General features: G+C 52.7%; 1 protein-coding gene across 1 annotated transcript; it reads left to right on the top strand.

Annotated features, from left to right (window-relative positions):
- Window positions 1-10,364: 10,364 nt before the first annotated feature.
- On the top strand, window positions 10,365-21,585 carry ARRDC4 (arrestin domain containing 4). The gene is made up of 8 exons (XM_028502385.2): window positions 10,365-10,986; window positions 14,882-14,948; window positions 15,191-15,338; window positions 17,259-17,361; window positions 18,317-18,573; window positions 19,112-19,274; window positions 19,780-19,934; window positions 20,322-21,585. Exons 1-8 carry the CDS (start codon window positions 10,698-10,700, stop codon window positions 20,376-20,378), a joined length of 1,239 nt encoding a protein of 412 aa, XP_028358186.1. The 5' UTR covers window positions 10,365-10,697; the 3' UTR covers window positions 20,379-21,585.
- Window positions 21,586-23,200: the final 1,615 nt, after the last annotated feature.

Below are 23,200 nucleotides of genomic sequence, written 5' to 3'. Positions count from 1 at the left end.
CCAGTGGATGAAGAAACAAAAGCCCATCATCACACAGGGTTCAAATGCATTTTTTTTTACAGTGAAGTTGGCTGGGGAAGAAGACTCTGGTTGAGCCTTTGCGTGCAAGGACACATTCAGAAAACTGTTGTCAGGGCCATATTTACTGTTTCATCTCAAAGAAGCTCCATGCAGTGTCGCAGGTTCGATTCCCAGCCAGGGTACATGCCTGGGTTGCAGGCCATGACCCCCAGCAACTGCACATTGATGTTTCTCTCTCTCTCTCTTTCTCCCTCCCTTCCCTCTCTAAAAATAAATAAATAAAATCTTTAAAAAAAAAGAGTGGTCCCATTTCCACTTAAAAAAAAAAAAAGAAGCTCCACGCAAAGAATAGGAGTCCCCTACAAAAGCCGACTTCTTAGAAAACTTCTAGAAATCACGTTGCACCACAATGGATTCAGCCTTTGTTGAGCAGCACGTTCAGACCACAGATGGGCTAGGAGAACCGTGCTAAATCACAGATGGTCTATTTTTTCCTATATTTCACAAAACGGGCAATTTCTACCATTGTTTTTTTTTCTTTTACGTTTTGCTCTTGGTAATCCTGGAGATTGAAAAAAATATATATACTCAACTGAAAGGAAACGCAGAAACATTTACTTTTAGTGCTGTTTATAATCCTATTCTTCTGTGGATGGAAACATCCCTGAATATTCTTTGCCGTAATTTACTTTAAAAAAAAAAACTTAGATTGTAATTCATTTTAGGTGAGCAATTTGTTTTATGAGCTGTGTGTTTATTTGGGGTTGCACTGTTTTTGTGTGTGTGAGTGTGTTTTTATTGAGTGCAATAAAAGCACTTCTTATCAATTGATTTGTTGTATCAGCAATGGGCTTCCTTCCAGACTGAAACGCGGCAGCTTCCCCGAGGACGTTCCCCGGCGTATAATCTCCCCGCCGACGCGAATCTGGGTTCATTAGGGCCCACGGGCCCTGCCTGGGAGGACCTCATTTCCAGGATTCCTGTTTGATGGCGGCATTATCTTTTCCTGCACGGAGCGCAGGACACGCTTGTCAAATGGGCGTCCCTCTTTTTGCTGGTTCATCGCGTACTCAGTTTTGAATTGTGCCGACTTCTATACAGAGCTGATTCTAAAATCGGAAGGTCAAAAGTTCACTGCCAATGCCATGTGACGGAAAACTCAAACTAGAAAGCTTACGCGTTTTACAAATAATGGGTTGCAATGCAGGGCAGCGACTAGAGGAACTGGGTTGTTATTTGCAGGGTGTTTGAAAAAAAAAACCTGTCTCCCTAGCTGGGGGGCCCAGCTCGTGGAAGCATCATCCTGTACACGGAAAGGTATGGGTTCGATCCCCAGTTGGGGAGAAAATGGGAGGAAACCAATCAATGTTTCTCTCTCCTCTCTGTCCTCCTCCCCCCCCCCCCCACCCCCAACAACCAATAGATATATCCACAGATGAGGATTTAAAAATAAACCTAAAAGGAGACAATTGTTAACTCAAATGTGGATTTCGTACATACCTACGTTATACAAGCCACCTGCCCTCTATCCCGCCTGGCAGGTCGAAGGCTGTCCTTTGGGGCTGGGCTAACGTGCCACAACCCACAGTCCCGGGCACCTTGCAGGGCCTGGTATCAACGTTCTCGAGTCAACGTGGGGTCGCACTAATTTGCGCCTCTCCAGAGTGAGAAGATCACGCTTTCAGCCCTAAATCATGCCGGGGGGGCAGGTCTCGCAGAAGTGCCTGTCCTGCGTCCAGGGGCTCATGCTTGGGCACTTTGGGGACCGCCCCCACCCCCGCCCCGCACGCGAAGCCGGAGTCGGTGGCGCAGGCGCACCGCGAGGGAAGCGCGGAGATTTCGCAGCCGCGGAGAGGGGCGCGGGGACGTCAAACCGGGAAGCGGTATCTTTAGAAAAGTATTTCTTTTGAATCCCCAAACATCACATCTGGCGGCATCAAAGCTGTCATTATGACATAGTATTTAAGATGATTTAACGGGTTATTGCGGAAGACGAGTCTCGGAGTCGACTTAACTACGGCGCGTTAAGAGAATGGAACGATTTACATGATGTTCTGACAAAGCAGCTAAAAAGCTGTTCTGGGTGTTGAGTGGCTTTATGATCTATATTTCTACTGTAGTCAGAATAAATATAGATATGCACCACATAAACGGAATATATAGAAAGACGAGACTGAAAGTGTGGCTTGGCTATAAAACAAAGTGAGCAGTAAATAACAAAACACAGGAAACGCTTTGCCACTGGGAATCTGTGAGGCATCCTGGGCACATGTACCTGTGCGGGAATGCCACCTGCACATGGGACACTAACCCACCGGCCCTTGTTAGCGAACGCCCTGCTGGGCCTCTGCCAGCTCCCAACCACTCCCCCTCTTCATCGCGAGGTCCCTTGGGTGTGGTTGCTTCCCTCTCATGACCCGAAACTTCCCTTCTGTAGCCGCCGCCACACTCAGCTGCAAGGAATAGGCCGGGGTATTTCATTTTGACTCTGAGCCACATGCCCAGGCAAAATCCCACCATCATGAAAGAATCTGCCCTGGCCGGTGTGGCTCAGTTGGTTGGCGCATCATCCACGGGTTCATTCCCAGTGAAGGCACAGGCTGGGTTGTGGGTTCGGTCCCCAGTCGAGTCCCGTAAAAGAGTCAATGGATTGATTGACGTTTCTCTCTCGAATCAATGTTTCTCTGATTCTCTCCCCTCAGGTGGGGATTTTTTTAAAAATGACATAATACCCCAAACAATGTAGGCAGACAGTACTATTTCCATCCTAATAGGTTTCTGAGGAGATTTAAAAAAACTATTTTTGTGATCTCTGATTTTGCAATAAAGAGGTTACGTTTTAAGAAGGGTTCCACTAAAGTCACGTAATAATGCATGGCAGATCCAGAACTTGGGTTTAGTCCGGTCAACAGCAACAAGGTGGATTTTCACTCCTCTGCACGATCACTGCATTGTTGGGAAGGAAGGGAGGAAAGGAGGAAGGGAGGGAGGGAGGGGAGAGTCTCGACCTCACTGTTGCAGGAGCAGCCGGTGCCTTGTGCTCAAATGTGACAATGAGCACCTATCTGGGGAAAAGCTCTGCCCCTCCCCCAGGGTCTCAGCCCAGCCCAGGACAAGACAGCCTCCTGAAGGCGGACCCTGTCTGGTCTAACCTCGGGTGGCAAGTGTGGGTTAAAGAGAGAGAGACAGAGATGAATGTACGAGACAGACTGGAGCCATGCACAAAACAAATGGAATCTGGTGTTTCCATTTTTAAAGAAACAAATGAGCAAAGGCCTTAACCGCGGGACGGAGCTATATTCGGTTCACATTTGAGGGACATAAACTTGAGGAATTCGTGTCTGAAGCATGACCTTGCCCCTGACTCTCCACGATGGACCAGCTCGCCTTAGCACCCCATCGTCTTGAACTTACAGGTGCCCCCGACTGGCAGGGGACCCTGCGCCCCAAAGGTTGGTTTGAAAAGCAAATGTCCTGTGAATTTGAATCTCTGAGAAGATTGCCAGAGAAGACTTTTGATAGCTTTGGGGGGCGGGGCAGGGAGGGAAGAGGGTTAAGAAGCACCAAACCTCAAATCTCTACCTACAGAAACGAACTGAAAGATGGAGCCGTTACCAGGAAACAAGGCCGATGTGGAAAGAAAAAGCTAGATCGGTTGTTCTTAACCCCCATGGGGTCCCAGACCCAAAACCTCATCACCGTGGAGAAGTCGCTGAACATGAGAGACCTGCCACAAAAACCACTCACAAAGCGACTTTCTTACAGGAGTTTCAGAAAAACCCTCCAGCCAAGAACCCAGGCACAACAGAATGCCGGCTTAAGAGCCCCCAGGCCCGGGGAACTCTCCTTTCCCTCAACAAAAACTCTGTGACCCGTGTTTCCGCCCACGTTAGCCGGACTGCCATTCCCATCATCTGGTTCCCAGGGATCCCGCCCACCCTGCCTCTGATCTCAGCTTCCCTGCCTGCAGCCCCCTCCGTGGGCTAGAAATTCCCGAAGTCTGAAAAGACACGGATGCCAACTCTCGCTGCATCTGAACCAGTGCCCACGGCACAGATTCCCCCCAACGGATCTCTAAACCTAGACTGCGTTAGAGGCCACTGCGCTCTGTTCAAGGGTCGTACGAACTTCTTCTCCTCCTGGATTCGGTGCCTGGGTTTGAACCCCGGTCTCCTATGGTGAGTGGTGGGGGTGGGGGAGTGTTCCTTAACCTTCTCTCCACTGCAAAGCAAATGATATCAAATTTCAGAATAAATGGAACTCCAGCAATGGTCTTGATTTCCGAATGGATTAGGGAAAGGAATGATTTGAAGGGGAAAAAAAAAATGACAGCAAATCCTATATTGCTGCTTCTGCACACATGGGCAGGGACTGAAAACCTTGGATTAGACCTCTGAAAGAGACCACACACCCAGTGGTTTCCAGGAAAAGGTTAATGGCATTGTTACCATGATTACCCCTTTTAAAACCATTATCCTCCCGGTTGTTGCGGCTGTATTACCTTCACCTTTCCCTGAACCCACTTGAGCAGCTGTTCATCGCCGCCATAAAGTTTGCGGAGCGTCATCGCGAGAGCAGGGTAAACGCCGCGCTCCATCAATCAAGCCTAAGGGAAAATCCGAGGCTGCGCCGCGCCGCAACGGTAGCAGGAGTTTATTGCGAGTTTCTGTTTTGATTTGTAAATTGTCCTTAAGTGAAACACAGACCTGACGCCAAGGTACAGGCTGGAAAAGCGCCGGGGCGGCACCCCGCACAAATCTGCGTCTCTGCACCGTGAAGAGTGATGGATGGGGGGGGGGCAGACGAGGAAGCTGACTGCAGGCTGGAGAGGAAGGCTCGAGGGCTGCCTTCCCTGAGGAGTGGGCGCCGAGGGCACCTCCGAACCTCCCCGCCCCTGAACCTGCACCCTTCGCTCCACACGGCCCCGGTGGTGCACCGCAGAGGAATCCACGGAGCAAAGGACGGATGTTTTGAACTTACCAGGGTCCAACACAGTTCCAGATTTGCTCTCATGAAGGCATTATTTAATCACGAGGCAATAAAATAGAAAGTTGCAATAGCAGATCTGAAACACCACTGTACAAGGGGGACTAAAAAACACGTGCCTCAATTATAAGACGTTGTGAAATATTTATAGCTACAGGGCAGCAACTGTCAAACTGGTGGGTCTCGACTCAGTGAACACTTTGAGGACAGTCTGCAGCCCTCATAAGCAAGCTGAAAGACCGGAAATCAATGAATGGGACATTCACCCAAAGATGACTTTAAAAAAAGCAAAAGAACAAATCCCAATGAGGTAGTGGAGAGAGAATAAGTATGAGAGGAAAAATTCGTACTTTAAGAAACAGATAGAAAGCCCTGGCTGGCATAGCTCAGTGGATTGAGCGCGGGCAGCGAACCAAAGTGTTGCAGGTTCAATTCCTAGTCAGGGCACATGCCTGGGTTGCAGGCCATGACCCCCAGCAACCGCACATTGATGTCTCTCTCTCTCTCTCTTTCTCCCTCCCTTCCCTCTCTAAAAATAAATAAATAAAATCTTTAAAAAAAAGAAACAGATAGAGATGGTCGACAAAACCGAAATTTTGTTCCTTAAAAAGGTGAATACTCTTTATAAGTGTCTGGCAAGGCTGACCAAGAAAAAAAAAAAAAAAAACAGAGAAGCCCAAATCACCGAAATGAGGAACAGAAAAGAAACATCGCTACCGATGAGTGACAGGTAATCCTGACAGAAGGTACATGTTGGATAACTTATGGAGAGCTATCATGAGGTAATAAGTTTATATTGTAAACTGTTCCTGCACCAGCAAACTGATTCCAAAGCTTCCACCCAGAACAGCCAGCACTACGGAAGGGGAACTGAGGTGGAGGGCTGAAATCGCCCGGGGTCAAGAGTTACTGCAAAGCGACAGTGGTCAGAACAGTGTGGAGTGGGCGGAAGAAGGGACAGAGAGAACAACAGGACGGGAGACAGATCAGAGACACAGACCCACGTATGTACGGGTACCTCATCTTTGACAGAGGGGCGCAGGCCGTACGACGGAAACGCAAGAGAGTCTTTTCAACCAGTGGTGCTGGAACAACAGGGTGGTCACATGCAAATCATCCTCATCATCTTCATCATCATCATCATCCAGATACAGACCCTCCACCCTCCACAAAAAAGAACTCAAAATACATCACAGACCAAAACGTAAAACACCAGCTATGAGCCCCGTAGAAGACGGCATAGGAAAGAGCTGAGATGACCTGGGGTATGGGGACGGCTTTTTAGATACAGCTCCTCAGGCGCAATGCAAGAAAGAAGGTGATTGGATGTCATTAAAATGACATTCTCCCATCAAGCAGCTGGCAGGGAAGAAGGTGGCTGGCAGGACCTGCATCAGCACCACCAAGCAGGAGCACGGGCGAGTGTGAACCTACAGCTGACCTTGGAAAGTGTTTTCCTCTTGGGATACAGCCGGCTGCTGTAAGCCACCGAGCTGGACCTCAGCGGGGGCAGCAGTCTCCAGGCCACACAGCCTCTCGGCTCCATCATGCCGGACCTGACTTGTGTGCGAGGCTTGACAAGGTTCTGAGAAAAGGAACAGAGGCTCACGGGACCCCCAGAGTCCTCGACTCAGACACGGCATGCCACCTCCTACAGCCTACAGCAAGTCCCCGGGCCAGCCCAGGTCCAAGGGCGGGACGTACACACCTCCCTAGATGGGAGAAACTGCCTAGTCACGTTCAAGGGCTGTGGATAAGCAGAGGGGGTGATCAGGTCACTCTGGGGTCAAGCTGTCATAATGGAGTTGTCACTTAAAACAGCCCCCCAGGAGTCCTGAGTCCCAAGTGGCCTTTGGCAGAAGCCAGGACGCTCCGGGACAGCCCAGGAGATGACTCAAGAGGAAAAATGAATGATGTCATGCCGACGACGAGCAGTTTGAAAAAGCAGATCGGGAGCTTTGCTACTTCTTGCCTCTGAGCATCAGAGGGCCAGTGACCCTGAGTTCATGGCCCCACAGTCCCCTTAGGAGGTGCCCCCCACCAGCACGGTGTCCCTCGAGAAAGCAGGAACCAGCCGGTGCCACCAACAAAGCACCCAGAGCTCCCTCAGATGATTACTGGCATTAAAAAAAAATACTTTTAAAAACGGGCCAAACATCCTTAAGGACAAATGCCAACACAAACTCGAAGAGTGGTTCATGCCACAGAAACGGTGCTGCAATGTCATTTTCTGCAAAGGCTGAATTGTCCGGTGGCACCGCCGTGTGGCAGGTCCGCCGCATGCCAGAGCTCTCGAGCGCCAGGAGAGGCCGAAGTGTTTGGCACTTGGACCAAATATTCACATTCAGGCGTGAAGGCAACCGCTTCTCGCTTGCTGCTTTCTGCAGACATATGGCGGCGCCGGGCCCTGTGCGGTCTGCCCGCCCACCGCAGCGCAGTTTCACGGCCAATCTGGGCACGGAGGGCTCGCCGCCTGCCGCTCTCTGCTGGTCACGTGTCCTTCCTAATTCGCTCTACCAATTGGGGATGACAGAAGGCACCGACTCCCTTCTCGGGGATTGAAACCGTGAGCAGTCATCTGTATGCACAGAGTGTGCCCGCGAACTTCGGAGAACTTGGCTTCTGCGGAGCCCGGAGCACAAACGCGGCGGAAGCAGATGCCTTCTCCAAAATATTTACCTGATGGACACTTGGCAGCTTCTAAAATAAATTCACGAGTGGTTTTTTATCTTATTTTATTTTACTAATTTTTGAATGAATCCTCCCCCGATGATATATTTATTGATTTTAGAGAGGGGGAGGAGGGGAGAGAAAGAGAGGGAGAAAAAAAACCACCCATCACTGGGAGAGAGAAATGCCTTCTATAAGCACCCCAACAAGGAATGAAACCCACAACCCATGTATGTGCCCTGACCGGGGATTGAACCCAAAACCTTTTGGTATATGGGACATCATTCCAATCAACAAAGCCACCCGGCCAGGGCTCATTAGCGGCTTTTTAGATTGAAATTCCAGCAGCGGTCAGCCAGGGAGGAGCTTAAGTACTTCATAGGTGAGAGAGTGTGGACAGCCTGTCCATCAAAAAAGTATGAATTCCAATATCGGCACCGCCTCTTACTGTCTGAGTGATGATGCACAAGTTACTTAACCTTTCTTGGCCTCAGTCTCCCCACTGAGAAAACTGTCTAGAATACACACTGTCCTACAGGGTTCTTTGGAGAATAGAATGTAACAATACATGCAATACACTTAGTCCAGAACTTGCAACCTAGGAAGCACTCTAAATGCTTAGTGTTACCACTGTCAGTATCACTGCTAACAATTGAACGCGCAGGCGGCTTCCAGGGCTGGGACAGCGAGGCCCAGCAGTATATGACTTACAGACTCTCAGCAGCAGAGCTAATGCCAGTCCAGGCAGGACTGACACTAGCCCCTTGGGGGCAGTCACCTGGGAAGGTGGCTCAGAGTCCAAAGTCCATCACTGGACTCGGTCACGTGTCACCTTCGCACTCCATCTGGGCTAAACCACCAGTAGCAGAAGCCAAGACAGACTTCAGAAGGAAGAAGGCAAGGACTGGGCTCGGGGCCTCAGCAAATGCTGGAGCGGGGAGCCAAAGGCAAAAGAGCTGGAAGGGCTGCAGCCTGATGCTCAGGTCAGACTGCACTGGTGGGGGCCGCGGGAACTCTCCAGGCCCCGCCCGTCAGCTGGAGGGAGCCAGCTCCCACCAGGGGGCCAAGTCCAGCCCTCCAGGACTGAAGGCAGCACTGGACTGAAGCTGCTCCTTGACTGTGGGGACACCACCATCTCCCTCCCTGAGCTAAAGGGAGGAATGACACCCCAGTGAAGGGACAGCTGGGGCCCACAGTGCCCACCAGCAGCAAGCAGAGCAGAGCTAGAACCTGAAACAGTGACTATCACCTGGAAGGTCCTGTCCATGGCGCCCCGGCCCTCAGGTGACACACAAGCCAAAGGATCTCAGGCTCAGAATCATCAGCAGAACCTTCTAGGGCCATGCCGCTCCCAGTGGTTTTCAGGGAGGGGGGCAGAACCTGCAACTGGTACTATCCCACATTTGGTGCATTCAAACCTATCCACTCTCTCAGGTCCAGGGCTGCCGAAGACTTGAACAAGCCCTCATTTCAGAAACTGTAACAGTCAGAGACTTTTGGCTCATGAGAACGTCCCTAGGTTGGGAGTCAGTCAACAAACATTTACTGGGCGAGTACTGTATGTTGAACTCGGTGACAGGGACCAGAGGGAACAACAATGGTGAGAACAAGTTCTGAGTTCCAAGTGCACGTGACGGACAATATGTAAATAAGTATACAAGGCCAGGATGTGGTATAAAGAAAAGAGTCCGCGTGAGCACACCATGGAAGATAAGAAAACTTTGAACTTGTAAAACCTTATGACAGCTCCACCTTAACTGCCTAAACTCCGGGAACAACAGAACCACCTTTAGTTGGGGATCCTTAGAAAGAAAAGAAATAGCTACAGCGGGCAAGATTTTACATCTCGATGTGAGATTAAGCGCTCCGCAACAGCGCACAAACTCGGACTTTTTGTAAGGGACAACCGGACAGGGTTAGAAACCGATGACCGGTTGCTAGATAAGGAATGGAAGATGAAACAGGAAAAGGAAGCAGAGAGCGGGAAAAGGGGCATGGGCAAGTCATCAAAACACTGTAAATCGTTGCGGGCTATGATACTGAAGTCGGGCAATCTTTCCAGGCGGGGCAGAAACTTGCATGGCAGGTGCTGTTTAGAAACCACCTGATTCGTCACACGACCTTATTTACAGCGAGAAGACTGGCCCGGTCCAGCCATTCCCAATTGAGAGAGGGTGTCACCCAGCGAGAGAACCACAGCCCCAATTCCCGCCTTAAGAAAGCGTGGGAACTTGGAAACTCCGGAGAAGAGGGTCTCAGGAAGCTGGAGGTTCGGGCGTGCCACCTTGCCTATTCAGGTTCCGAGGATTCGGCCCCCAATTCTCACAAGGAAGTGCTGCTGGACTCCCTTTTCCTGCACATCTATTTCCCCTGGGGCACGGCAGATGTAATCATAAACATTGCCGGTTCAGCCACAACTTCTTGTTCTTGGACGAACCCAGTGACTCTGGCGAAGGATCCCACGGTGCCAAAAAGCCCCGCCCCCATTCGTAACCATAGGAACGGAGACACGCCAAGCCGGGGATTCCCGGTTCCGCCCCCTCCTACCAAAGATTGTTTCCCACTATCTGTCCACATGGGCGCACCGCCCCACTATTGGTCAGCGCCCCGGCACTGTGCCTCGCCCCAGCCAATAAGCGGCCTGTGCACGTGCACAGCTGCGTATCCCCATAGGTCATCACTACCTGATCACGCACTGCCTACCTGCCACAGCCGTTGCATGGGTCTCCAATGAAGTGACTCAGTAGCGACTTACAACCAATCGGCACCAGCCAGGGCTCGCGTCCGACCTATGGGCGCGCGCCGGGGGTGGGCTGTCCCGGCCCGGTTCCACTCCCAGCGGGGTTTGTTAAAGCGACAGGAGCCACGGCGCGCTAGGGTTCCTCTGGCCACCGCACAGCTGGCACTGCGGCCCTCCATGTGCGGCTGGCGCCTTTGACAGCGGCGCCACTTTGCTTCCGACCCCCGATCCGGGCGCTGCCTACCTATTTGGCGCGGGCACGGCCGCGTCGCCCGGCGGGATGGGCGGTGAGGCGAGGTCTGCGGAGGCCGTGGGCTCCGAGGGTCGCGTGAAGAGCCTGGGTCTGGTGTTCGAGGACGAGCGCAAGGGCTGCTACTCGAGCGGCGAGACAGTGGCGGGGCATGTGTTGCTGGAGGCGGCCGAGCCGGTGGCCCTCCGCGCGCTGCGCCTGGAGGCCCACGGACGCGCCACTGCCGCCTGGGGCCCCAGCGCGGGCTCCGCAGCCCCGGCCTCCGTCTCGGAGGTGGAGTACCTGAATGTGCGCCTGAACCTGCGCGAGGCCCCGGCCGGTGAGCGCGGCGACAGCCCCGGTGTCCCCTCCGGGCCGCGGGCGCCTCCAAAGAGGGGGTGGGGGGGCGGGCTGGGAGATGCCCACCTGCCAGGTATGCGACAGCGGGCGTCCGGGGGTGGGGTCCGCCTGCGGGGTGACCTGAGCCTCAGTTTGGTCACTAGTGACCCGCGGGTAACAATGCCTGCGCCCCCACCTTACAGCCCGGGGTGGGGGTGGGGGACAGCGTGCGCGTTGGGTGCAAGCCTCTTACCTGGCGCCCTGGGACCTTCCAGGACCATTCTGGGAGGGAGCCGTTGTCAGGGAAACCTATGATGAACAGTCAGGAATCCAGTCCCCTGGGGATCGGGGTTTTGTCCCTTCTGGCCAAAGGAACGGAGGGCGGAACCAGAGTCTGAGGTTCCATGCTCTGGTGCCCCGTGTTTCATGGGCCTCCCCTTCTTCCCACCCTGAATATAGAGGCTCCTCCTCGGTTCCTGATGAATTAGCAAAACCTCTGGAATGGGGTAGTGGGTCCAGAGGGGTAGCAGTTCAAAGGAAGTGCTTCTTGACCATCACACTTGGTGTCCTTTCTCTGGGGAGCACGGGTAACTGAAGGGTTCACCTCTGCCTTACTTTCTTTTTTATTATTTTTTTGCTGCTTTTGTTTCCTTTTCACCCAACCCCCCTCCACCAATAGGCCTTTCCAGACAAACGGTGTCTGGGGGAAAGGTCACCGTTCCTTTCCACTCTTGCGAGGGCCGGTGAATGCTGTAGGCCCTTCCAGAAGTCTCCATGTGGGAACCCACAATACGGGTGCACCACTGCATGCATACGCTGATGCCCATTAATCATCAAATCACTAGGAACGTTGAGTCCTGGCCTTCTTGTATTGGGTGGACGCGATCCTGCCTTCCTTCCTCATCAGCCCGAGAGTAAAATGCACTGTATTTTTAACCCTTGCTGGGCCTCCCACAAAATCAATAGAATGTGCAGTTTTGCCTGGTCCTACTGTGGAGAAGGAGGCTCAAGTCCACAGTTCAGGGCTCAAGGCATGGGAGAACGGAGCCATGCCCACAATTGCTGTGAGGAGAGACACGCTTGGCACCAAAGCCCTGCATTGGAATACCGGGTGCAGGGCGCCGGGGACCCTTGTTACCTGCCTGTGTGCGCCTTCATCGGCAGTATGGCTCCCAGGCCCAGTCAGCTCACACCCGTCCCCAGAGGCAACAGACTACACCGATTTTCAGAGGGCTGCCTGGAGGAAGGGGCCAGGGAGGCAGAAACAAACTGGCTTTTGGCCAGGACTTTGGACTCTGTCTCGGGGCCCATGAGAACTGAGTAAATAAATGTAAGGTTAATAGCAGTTAGACCTGCTTAGCAAAAAAAAAAAAAAAAAAAAGTAGCCCAAAGAACAAGGAATTGCTTTGCTAAAATCTGGGCTAACCACGAGCGTTTCGACCCACAAGTCAGATTCTGTATTTCCTTCTGATGGAATAGGATGTCAAATCTAGACCACTTGGATGGCTTGCTTTTAGAATGGATCGTGACAAATAGTGGCCAAAACTAATGTTTTCACTTTAAAAATCATGGTTTTAGTTGATTTCACACAGAGGACAAAAAAAAAGATCACTCCTGTTATCTGTAGCTTGGGAGGAGTAGCAAATTTGCACAATTGTAGATTCTCAGGGCCATTTGATTCCAAACCCTGAGTTTTAATCACTTGAAGAAATGTTTAGGACACTGAGAGTTGGGGGGAAGTGCAGCTTTGGGGTCTGTTCCAGATGCCTCTGCAGATCACGCTTTGGCATCGCTAATCTCATCCCACTCTTGGCTGTCACTGCGATTGAGCTTCTCCATACTTCTGTTGAGAGACTGTGGCAGCGAGACCAGACAGACCAGAGAGTTGGCTTCGGTCCTCGGGCACCCACCAGCAGTGTGACAGTGCCCGGGAGCCCCTCTTCCTGCCCTTAGCCTGCCCCTAACTGTGCAGGGGTCTCCCAGCCCCCCGCAGTGCAGGACCCTGGGCTGATGAACCATCTCTCTGGGACAGGTGGTCCTCAGCGCAGAAGGAAAGGACTCGCCATTCTGCCTGGGAACCCTTCTAAGTAAATAGATGAGAAAGGGAAAGGAAGAGAACAGCCTCGATTCCAAGTACTGTGACTCACATGGGTCAACCCTCTCCACGGTTTTCCCTGCTTATGTGTTGAGGTGATTGAAAGGCTTGTTTTACACGCCACAGTCCCCATGCTGATCTGTCTGGTCTGTGAGGCTGGAATATCCTCACCCCCTGACCCTCTCTCCCCCCATCGGGCTGTCATGCCTTGCCAGCCTTGACACCCACCACTGTCCTCAGGGGGCCCGTCCCCACCCCCACGGGCTCCAGGCCTCCATGGCCCCCGCTTGTGCACAAGGGTCCAGGCTTCTCCCCCCCACCCCCGGCCCACGGCTCTGTTTGAGGACTAGAGTTGCTGATCCTTCCACCCAGAGTGCCTGCCACCCACACACCCCAAGTTCTGACCCCAGACGGAGACTGCAGTTTCCATCGGTCTGCACCCAGGGTGGCACTCGCACTGCCGTCCAACATGGGCTCACACCCCGGCGGCCTGTTCACTCTGCCTCCCGGTCACCCACCCGTGCACTGGTCCTGTTTGAGTGACCTTGAGTGGCAAATATTTCGTTTACCCCAGTGTGTCCCACACTGAAAACTGGGGACCAGCTGGGAAGAGAGGGAGCCCGTGGGGTGTGCCTGCTTTCTGAAAATGCAAGGTTCAAATGCTCGCTGAGATGGTAGAGGTCTCAGAACTCCAGTATTTAGGTGAAAGAAACGCCCCATTTCACTGGGGATTGCTGCCTCTTAGTTCTGTGCATGAATGGATGCAGTGGGCATCTCCATTGGGTGCCAAGGGACCAGGCAAGCCTTAGAGGGCGTTCTCAGTCTGCGCTGCCCTGTCTCCACCTGAACCACCCGCCCCGAGGGAATCTCGCTGTCCACCGGAGTCTGTGGGCACCAGGCGAAGGGGAGGTTTACAGGGGTCTCTGCACAGCTCCCCAGCCAGCACTACAGCACTGCAGCGGGGAGCTGGCCCTGGGTCCCAACAGCACGCAGGGCCTCTGGCCTCGCTGGATCCTCCTGCACCTGGCCACTCGGCCTCCTCACCATCATCTGGGATAAGCCACTGCGGGAAAGCACGCGGAGCTGGCTGACCCAGGGCGGGAGGAAGGGGCCATGGCCACACTTGGCCAAGCCCTCTGCACCCCGAGTTAACCGCCAAGAGACCCCACACGTCCGCAGACCTAGAGCGGAAGTGAGTTGCTCGTAAGTTACTTCCTAGAGCGGAATTAACTTGCCCTGTTGGTTGGCCGTTCAGTATTGTGCTCAGTCTGCACGGTACTCGGGGTGAAGTTTCACCTCCTTGTCCCCGTCTGCCCGAGGTGCACGCAGTCTGATTTTTAGGGCATATTCAAGAGAAATAGAACAATTTTTTTTTTGCTTAGTGTGCAGTCAAATTTAATACTGGTGTCTGTTAGTGTAATAGTGTAGTCATGCTAGTGTAGGAGTGGACTAAATATGTTTGGGTGTATATATACATACATGTGTATGCATGTCTGTGTGTGTGCATGTATTATGTACATGGGAGCTTTGCACTCTGACACTTTATGGTAGTTACTTGTGTAATTGTCTATTTGAAGACAGAAGCCTATATATGTGTATATGTGTGTGTGTATATATATATAGTTAAACTTGGTACAAACGAATTCAAATTTTAATTCTCTCAATGTCAGTTTACTAAACTTTTTGGAGTAGACTAGATGCGACAGCCAGGAAAACCTCCTTTAACAAACACCCGATTTAGGTGGTGAACTTCTTCCCCTCGTGCCAACCCCAGTTAAGTAAAATGCATTCTCTGTTTCAGGTGAAGGCACCCTCTCCCTACCGCCCGGCAAACACGAATTCCCCTTCAGCTTCCAGCTGCCGTCTGAGTAAGTGGAACCCCCGAAACGGCTGCGATCGCCCCTCCTGCCCCATGTCCCCCTCCCGCACTCGTGGGTGCGAGTCTCTTCTGACTCTGAGGTGGGCGTGTGTGTACCCTGCAGGGCCCCGAACACACCAACGCTGCTCACACTCATTTTTCTTTTCACCAAACCAACGTGTTAGGGGCCTTCCCTGGTTTTGGTCGAGCTGAAAAGGAAACTTAGACATTCACTTCTTTGTCTTGGTTCAGTCTCCTAGTCACGTCGTTCACCGGGAAGTACGGGAGGATCCAGTACTGCGTGCGGGCGGTGTTGGAGCGCCCCCGGCTGCCGGCCCAGAGCGTGCAGCGGGAACTGCAGGTGGTCGGCCACGTCGACGTCAACACGCCAGCACTGTTAGTAAGTTTTCCTGCCTCCCGCCCTCCCTCCTGCTCCTCCTCCTCCGCAGCGGGGCGCATCCGCCGTCGGCCAGCTCGGAGCTCCTCTGTCCTGTGCTCACTGATACAGTCTTGTCACCCACAGCCATTCCCTCCAAACACGTGATTCCGGGTTGAGCGGGTTCCAGATCACGTGTGTCCATCCCGTGGATTGCGGCCCGGCTGTTCTGGGCTGCTTCTGCCAAAAAGTGACACAGGCTCGAATCGCATTCATCAGGCTTAATAACAATAATGCTCGCACGGAGAGGGGTTACTTTTCACCAGCGCGGCCACACTCCCAGGGCTGCGGGCATTCTAAAGTCTTCAATAATAGCAGGTTTGGAGGAGCAGTAATTACGGGAGAGTGTTAATCACGCCCAGCCCGCCATTGAGGCCCGGGCCATTATCCTGTGTCCTTCCATCCCGCGCGTCATTTTATGACATTAAGTAAGTGCGCGCAGCTGTCTCGGGGCCCCTTTCACCCATCATTTCCTTATGACAGATTTGGCCACATGAAAGCATTGAACTTGTAATAGTCCCCAGAAATACTGGAGACTGAGCAGAAAGATGAGGCTTTAAGTAACAACAGAATAGGCAAGATGGGAGCTAATGAGCGAGATTCTTTTATCTCAACCCATATTATCAAAATAATATAAAATTATACCTCATGCTATCATGATAGCTACTGAGACCTAATGGTTCTTCATTTAAATATGAATGAATGAATGTGGGGTGTTTTTTTTTAAACTCCCTAGCAAATACTGGAATAATTTGAACTTTCCATTGTGACACTGATGTTGACAAAGATGGATTCTTAGTGGTGGAGGTTTCTTTTTCTGGCCAATGATTTTAAAGATAAGGGAGGAAAAACGCCCGGAGTTAAAAGTTGCTTAACTCTATGTTCGCACGAAAGTGGAAGAGAATTGACTGTGATGTTTACCTTTAGAGCATGAAAATACAACAAGTACGCCCTGCTGGCACACTTGTGGCCCGAATCACAAAATAACCAGCACCCAGCTGACCTGGTTTGTAGCGGTGACCCGCTTACCACTACAATTGGTTTTGCAATCAGACACGGCGAAGTGTCTTGTATTTTTAAACACTGCTTAGAGTTGGGAGGTTAACTAGGACTAAACTGTTTAGGAGGCCCTCGTGACAAATGATTTAAAGAAATTCCTTTTCTGCCAAAAAGAGATACAGTTTATCCTCTTCTGTCCTTTCTTTAAATAAAAGAGAAAAACATTGGATGAACTGTGGTTTGTAACCTGAGAATGGAAAACCTGAGGTCCTTTCGTTTGAGGCTGTGGGACAAGAGGGAGGGGCGGTGCTTGGGGTCACCTTTTGTATCCGTGACACTGGGTGTGATGTGCCCACCATGACACAAAACCCCAAATCCACTCACAATTAAAGACACTGGAACTATAGGCCTAATAATGCATTTTGAAGTCAGCAAAAAAAGGGGGGAGTTGTTTATTCCACATTTTAAAAATGCCAAAACAAACAGCATGCTCTGATGATTGACTTTTGTGCCATTTCTCCTTTGACCTCATCTAAATGGAGTCTTAAAATAGTGCTTCTGACACGTTAATTGGCACTAGCAGAGTTTGTGATGGCTTTCGTAAGGAACGGTGTGTCATTTCCCAGAAAAACCATGACTGTGGGGTAAAACAGGATGGCGTCACCCTGATTTGAACCTGGAACTTCCCCTCTGTTGCCCTGATAAGGGAACGACTTGGAGTGCGCCGTATTTCAGTAAACACTTTACCCAGTGTGTCACGTGAGAGAAGAAAAGCCTTAACTTGTTTTTCGGAAAGACATTGCTTAATGAAGAATAACAGTCAAGTTTTATGGATTTTCTAGAGCTGGTTTCATTAAAGTTGTCTTCTTCTTTGACATTTTCAAGACGCCTGTGTTGAAAACTCAAGAGAAGATGGTGGGCTGCTGGGTTTTCACCTCCGGCCCCATCTCGCTGAGCGCCAAAATCGAGAGAAAGGGGTACTGCAATGGTAAGTGAGCACAGTGTCCCCCAAGTTCAGATGCAATCCATTAAGACTGCTGGTTAATTTTAAGTGATTTTAAATAGCGTGTTTTGTCAGCTATTCAGTATATATTATGTTAAAGTCCAAACAGATGCTCCTGTTCTCGATATAAACCACTGATGTCTGGGTAGCTTTGAGCGGACTAGCCCGTTCCAGTGGAAGTCCCAGCGTTCCCACTTCCATCCCGTTCCCTGAGTGTCGAGGGTGGACACTGGCTGAGAGGGACATGCCAGAGCCTCAAGTCCAGGCTGTGGGAGAATGTCCCCAGCAGCACCACCCGGTGGGGGCGGGGGGTTGCTGTGGGAAAACACGGCTGGGTGAGCTCACTGCATGCTGGTGTGCGGGGCTGGAGTGGAGGACATGAGCAAGCTCCACGGTCAGACTGATGTTAGCACTACCGTGGGGGGAGGGCCCCGTTCTCTTCAGTGGGCCTGGGCCCCGCGGCTGGATGCTGGGTCCCGGCTCGCTGGAAGGGAACAGGAGCAGTGGGGCGGTGGGTGTGAGCCTTGCCCGCCCCGTCCACGGCTTCATTTGTCCTCACCATCCAGCCTTTAAAGGCAAAGGCTGGTTCTCCCGCCGGCCAGGTGCTAACAGGGTGGGCACGAACGCATTTGTTAGTGATCCTTTGTACTCAGCGTGTTCCCCTACCGTGTCCTGGTATGTCCTGCCTTGATTTTTAAAGGTGCCGGTAACTGGCATCACGTGAGAACTGGTGATCTAACACCGCAGCATCAGGAAAGGGAGGAAGGCAGTAACTGGAAAACCGCGTCCGCCCCACCCCGCAGTCCTCGCTTCTCCAGCTGGGCCCCTCGGGCTGCCACCCAGCTGTTGCCAGCCTCCCGGCTTCACCCCGTGACGGCGCTGTCGCGCTGCGGTGAGAACCCTCCGGAACATCTCTGAAGGCTTCTCGTTTCCTCTGCAGGGGAAGCTATTCCAATCTACGCAGAAATAGAGAACTGCTCCTCCCGACTGGTGGTCCCCAAAGCTGCCATCTTCCAGACGCAGACGTACCTGGCCAGTGGGAAGACCAAGACCGTCCGGCAGGCGGTGGCCCACGTGCGTGGGAACCACATCGCATCCGGGAGCACCGACACCTGGAACGGGAAGATGCTGAAGATCCCGCCCGTAGCGCCCTCCATCCTGGACTGCTGCATCCTCAGAGTGGACTACTCCTTAGCTGTAAGCACAGCTCGAAGTGTGCAGGGTGGGGCGGTGCCAGCCTCACGGGCCCGTGGGTGTGCACGCCGGGCACCTGGGGAAACGTCCTTTTGGGTCAGCAGCGTGACAGCGAATGGCGGGACAGGTGGACCTTGGCCTTTGTTTTTCATCAGAAACTAGCCCCCTGGGGGGTCTCATTAAATGGCCTAAGAGAATCAGGGTGCATTCCGGGTGCCGGCTGTATTGAAGTTGGGCTTCTTTTGCTGTAGTGCCTACGTGAGCCACACTCACACAGTGAGGTGTGTCCAGGCCACGACCCCCATCCCTCAGTGTGCCCCGTGCTTGGTGGGCTCGTCCTGGGATTGGTCCTCATTTTATCTGGTCTGGATGACGCACAGCTGTCGTGGGTGGGGGTGGCAGGTGACAAAGGCACTTCTTTCTATGAAAAATAATCAGCTCTTCTGACTGTGAGGTTTAACTGCTTTTGTTTCTTTCTGTCTGTCTTGTGTGTGTGTGTGTGTGTGTGTGTGTGTGTCTCTGTCTCTCCCTGGCCCATCAGGTGTACATTCACATTCCTGGTGCTAAGAAGCTGATGCTGGAGCTGCCCTTAGTGATCGGCACGATCCCGTACCACGGCTTTGCCAGCAGGAACTGCAGCATGGCCAGCCAGTTCAGCATGGACATGAGCTGGTGGGCCCTGGCACTGCCCGAGCAGCCGGAAGGTAGAGGTCTGGGGCCATACTCACAAAGAACCTACTAAGTGCTCAGATGCCATCCTGCTTGCTACTGTGACTGTCCTCACTCCCACTACCCAACACCCTCAAATGTCCCCCCTGGAAGGGCCTCTGGCGGTTGAGCTCATCCCAACCATGAGGCCATGCATGCCAGACCCAGGAGTGAAAGCCACACCTCCTGACTGTGATTTGCACTAGTAAAACAACAGTCCGAATGCAAGCACAGTGGCCCACGTGTTCTGTAGCCACAGTTCAGTGGTTTTTTCAACCTGGGCTACAAGATGTATGTCTCAAAAAGCAGGATATAATCAGTGTTAGTAGTTCAATCAAAGCAGACTCTCTTAAATGGGCAGGGAAACTCACTATCAGAGGGAAGGCTGCTGCCGTTTTACCATGAACCTGAGAGAGCTGTCTCATTTCTGTAGCGTTCAGAGGGGTCAGTGTGGGTGGGTGTGGCATGGGTTTCTCAGCCCGAGCTCCCTCCTCGTTGCAGCGCCCCCGGAATACACAGACGTGGTGTCAGAGGAGGAGCTCTCCAGGCACGGCCCCCCCAACCCCGCGCTGCCCAGCTGGGGGCCAGAGGCGCACTGCCCCGCCTTCACCTGCATTCCGGACTTCCGCTTCCAGCCTCCCCCTCTCTACTCAGAGGTGAGCGAGGCAAAGGAAAATCTACCCCACTTGCATTGCGCTGTTCCTAAGTAATCCTTCATAACTGTCTGTGGCTAATTCCTAATTAGTAGGGGATGCGTGCTTTAAAACAGCTTCTTAACGGCGATGACAGATGATCACTGTTGTCATTCAGCACCGCCGTTTCAGCACCTTCCTTGTCACCCACAGCATGCTGGAGCGCGGAGTGCTGTCTGGGGGTCTGATGTGGCCGTGGGGCACGTGGAGACTTGGAGTGGCCTCCTGGGGCTTAGCAATGACCCCAGACTCTGAGCCACTCGCCCGACGCCCAGGTCCCCAGCATGGAATCTGAGACAGAGTCGTCTCAAGGAACGCTGCGCTAGTAACCCAACCTGCTCTCTCCTGCAGGTTGACCCGCATCCTAGCAACACGGACGAGACCCAGCCCGTCTCCTTCATTCTGTGAACATATCTCGGAAACCACTGTGACCGTCCCCCCAGGAGGACGCCGGCTCTTTTCCCTGCCTTCTGGGCAAGCGGGAGGGAAGACTCGCTTAAAGAACCCCAACGAACATCAGCACCAAGAAATTAAAGAGTACGCGGACTGCCCGGCAGGCTGGCGGGATTGTTGCCCGGGTTTGTGGTGGGGCCACGTGTCCCCTTTGGAGAACGGAAGCCTGTGGACGTCACAGAGTGGAGCGGGAGCCCCGACGGGGACGGAGTAAGAGGAGGGCCCTGTGCTGACAGCACTCTGTGTGAGCGGGAAAAGCACTATGCAAGGGCTCTCAGGGTGGAGCAAAGGCAACCCGGGCGCCCTGGGAGGGGACCTGACTATGGGGAAGTTGGGGTGTGCAGGGGCAGAGGAAGGCTGAGTCCAAACACCGACTGAGACCCCCCCCAGGGGGCGGGGGCTGCCGATCCCCTCCCCCACACATCCCGTAGGCCTGCGGTCCGTGGAAAATGGGTTCCTGAGACCGTGGTGGTCAGAGGCCCTCAAAGAGGGATTGTTGGGTTTCCACCCTTTCTGGGCCCATTCGAAACAGTTGATACATTGGGGGTCCAATATTAGGACCCCAAGAAAGGGTCCCTTGAAAGGCATGTGAGTGCGAAGGGGAAAGATGAATTCCCGCACGAGGACACCTCTTGTCAGAGGCTGTGATTTCTACCCTCTTGAGTACTTGAAGAGGACTCTCGCGTGACTTCCTCGAGTCCTATTTACCTAAGAGCATCCTGGACAGAGAAGGGGAAAGGTGCGTCCTTAGGACGCCGCGGCACCTACACAGGAAGGCGCGCCAAGGGCTCGTTCTCACCTACCTCCGGCGGGCGATCGGAGTGGTTTTCAGACTTGGTCTGATGGGTCTCGGGGGGCCCCAGCCCTCGGCAGGGGCGCCTCGGGCTCGCCTGTCACCATGTCTGGAACCGAACCCCGGGGAGCCCCTGCACGGTTAGCAGGAGATGGGAGTTAACGCAGGGAAACCAAAGGCATCTCGAAAGAAACGCAACACTGAAAGAGGGTAGAAATGCCGTTTTTTGAAAAGGCGCTCAGACTGGGTCCGTGTCAGGAGACACACGTCCCCCGAGGGCGGGCCCTGCCCAGTGCCTCATCAGTCCCATTCCTTAGTCATTCTCTGGAAACTGTGATTCTATTGTTCTGGTGCAATATTTTATTAGCATTTAACCTCAGGCTGTCGAGACCAACGAGATGATGTTGCTGCCGAGAGTCCCAGGAGCAGTTCCTCCTGCCGCCTACACCCTCCTGGTCAGAGTGGCTTTGGCCTCTCAGAGCAGCTGCTGGCGTGGGAGCTGAGAGCACTTCTGCACGGGGCAGGCGAGGCGGGGGTGCCCGTGGTGGGTGGGTGAGGGGGGATCGGGGACCCCCTGAGGGTTTTCCCTGACGGAGAAACCCTGGTGCTTCCCGTGGGAACGCTGCAGTTCACTCAGCAGAACGGTACCTTCAGTGAGAAAGAAAAATACTTCCAAGGTGAAATGTCATCTTTAAAAATGAGGTGGCCACTAGGTGATCCGATGAGAGGATCGGGGATTTTTCTTCGAACGGGAGGTGTGAGTGGGCGTGTCTCAGCCGGCTGGGCACGCCTCTCCCCTCTGCGGTACATTGGTGTGACACACGTGTCTCAGCACAAGCCGCCGTTTAAGGTCGATGCTGACACTCAAGGTACCGAAACTGCCACCAAACCGTCCCCTGCCTTGGTCTTTGATTTTCCTTGTTTTGGTGTGTGTTTTAAAACAGGTGTGTGTACTGACCACTCCGTCCAAACCATGTTTACTTTTAAAAAGATCCTCTTCCCCTATTGGCTGACTTCTAATTAGTTGGTACAACTCATGAGAGACACCGTCCATCCCCAGGACGGGAAGACAGAGTGAGGAGGCGTGTGGCGGAACAGTGGGGTGGGGGGGAGAGAAAGTCTGTTTAGCTCCAGGTAGAAAAGCAGGTACTTCCTGCCGTCCTTCACTGGGCTTGCTTCATCAGCTTTATCAGTGGGGTCAGGACGTGAACAGGAAGCGGAAGCAAAGCCAATGGACATTGTAGCTCTTAAGGGAACAGCAGAGTCAGTTTGCCTTACTGAATTCCCACCGGTGTATCTGACCTCCGGCCGTGGGCTACAGCCCCACACACACCTTTTCTTGATCACGAAGTTGTGTCTCTCGAATGCAGCCAGTTCTGCATGGTAACAGAACACTTGGACACGAAGGTCAAAATCTAGCTGCTGCATTTGCTTCTCTAGTCCATTGTGTCATTTGCAAACAAACTGTGGCCTTAGAACTTTCTTTTCGATGCAAAAAAAAAAAAATGCCGAAATTGAAAATGTGCAGCTTTTGGCACCCAACATCCGTCCGTGGGCAGAACTCACTGATTTTCGTCGCGTTTTGCACAGTAAGAAACTCCATAGGCAGGGGTTATGTTTTCCGTAAGTGGACCATGAAAGCTTTTTTTTTTTTTTTTTTTTTTTATTGAAAATGTAACAACGCACAGGGGAAACAAAGATTGTATTTTGTACTCTTGTTTGAACCCTATGGGTTCCTTTTATTAATAAACCGATCCCACTGAGACTGGGAGTGGCCTGTTTTGTTTCGTGGCTGCAGGACTACGGCTTAAATTGTTGCGGATGGGAGGGAGGTGGACACCACACAACGAAGCCTTGCAGCTGGACAGACACTGCCGTGCCTGGGGCTGTCCCGAGGCTGGGAGTGGCCCCTGGGGGGTCAGGCCCAGTGTGCTGGGGGGCTGAGTTTCCCCAGCATCATCAGCTTTCAGCATCCCGTGAAGAA

This window comes from Phyllostomus discolor, chromosome 12 (assembly GCF_004126475.2).
Source record: "Phyllostomus discolor isolate MPI-MPIP mPhyDis1 chromosome 12, mPhyDis1.pri.v3, whole genome shotgun sequence".
Lineage (NCBI taxonomy): Eukaryota > Metazoa > Chordata > Mammalia > Chiroptera > Phyllostomidae > Phyllostomus > Phyllostomus discolor.
The sequence above is the reverse complement of the archived record's forward strand: the minus strand, read 5'-3'. Positions and strand labels throughout refer to the sequence as shown.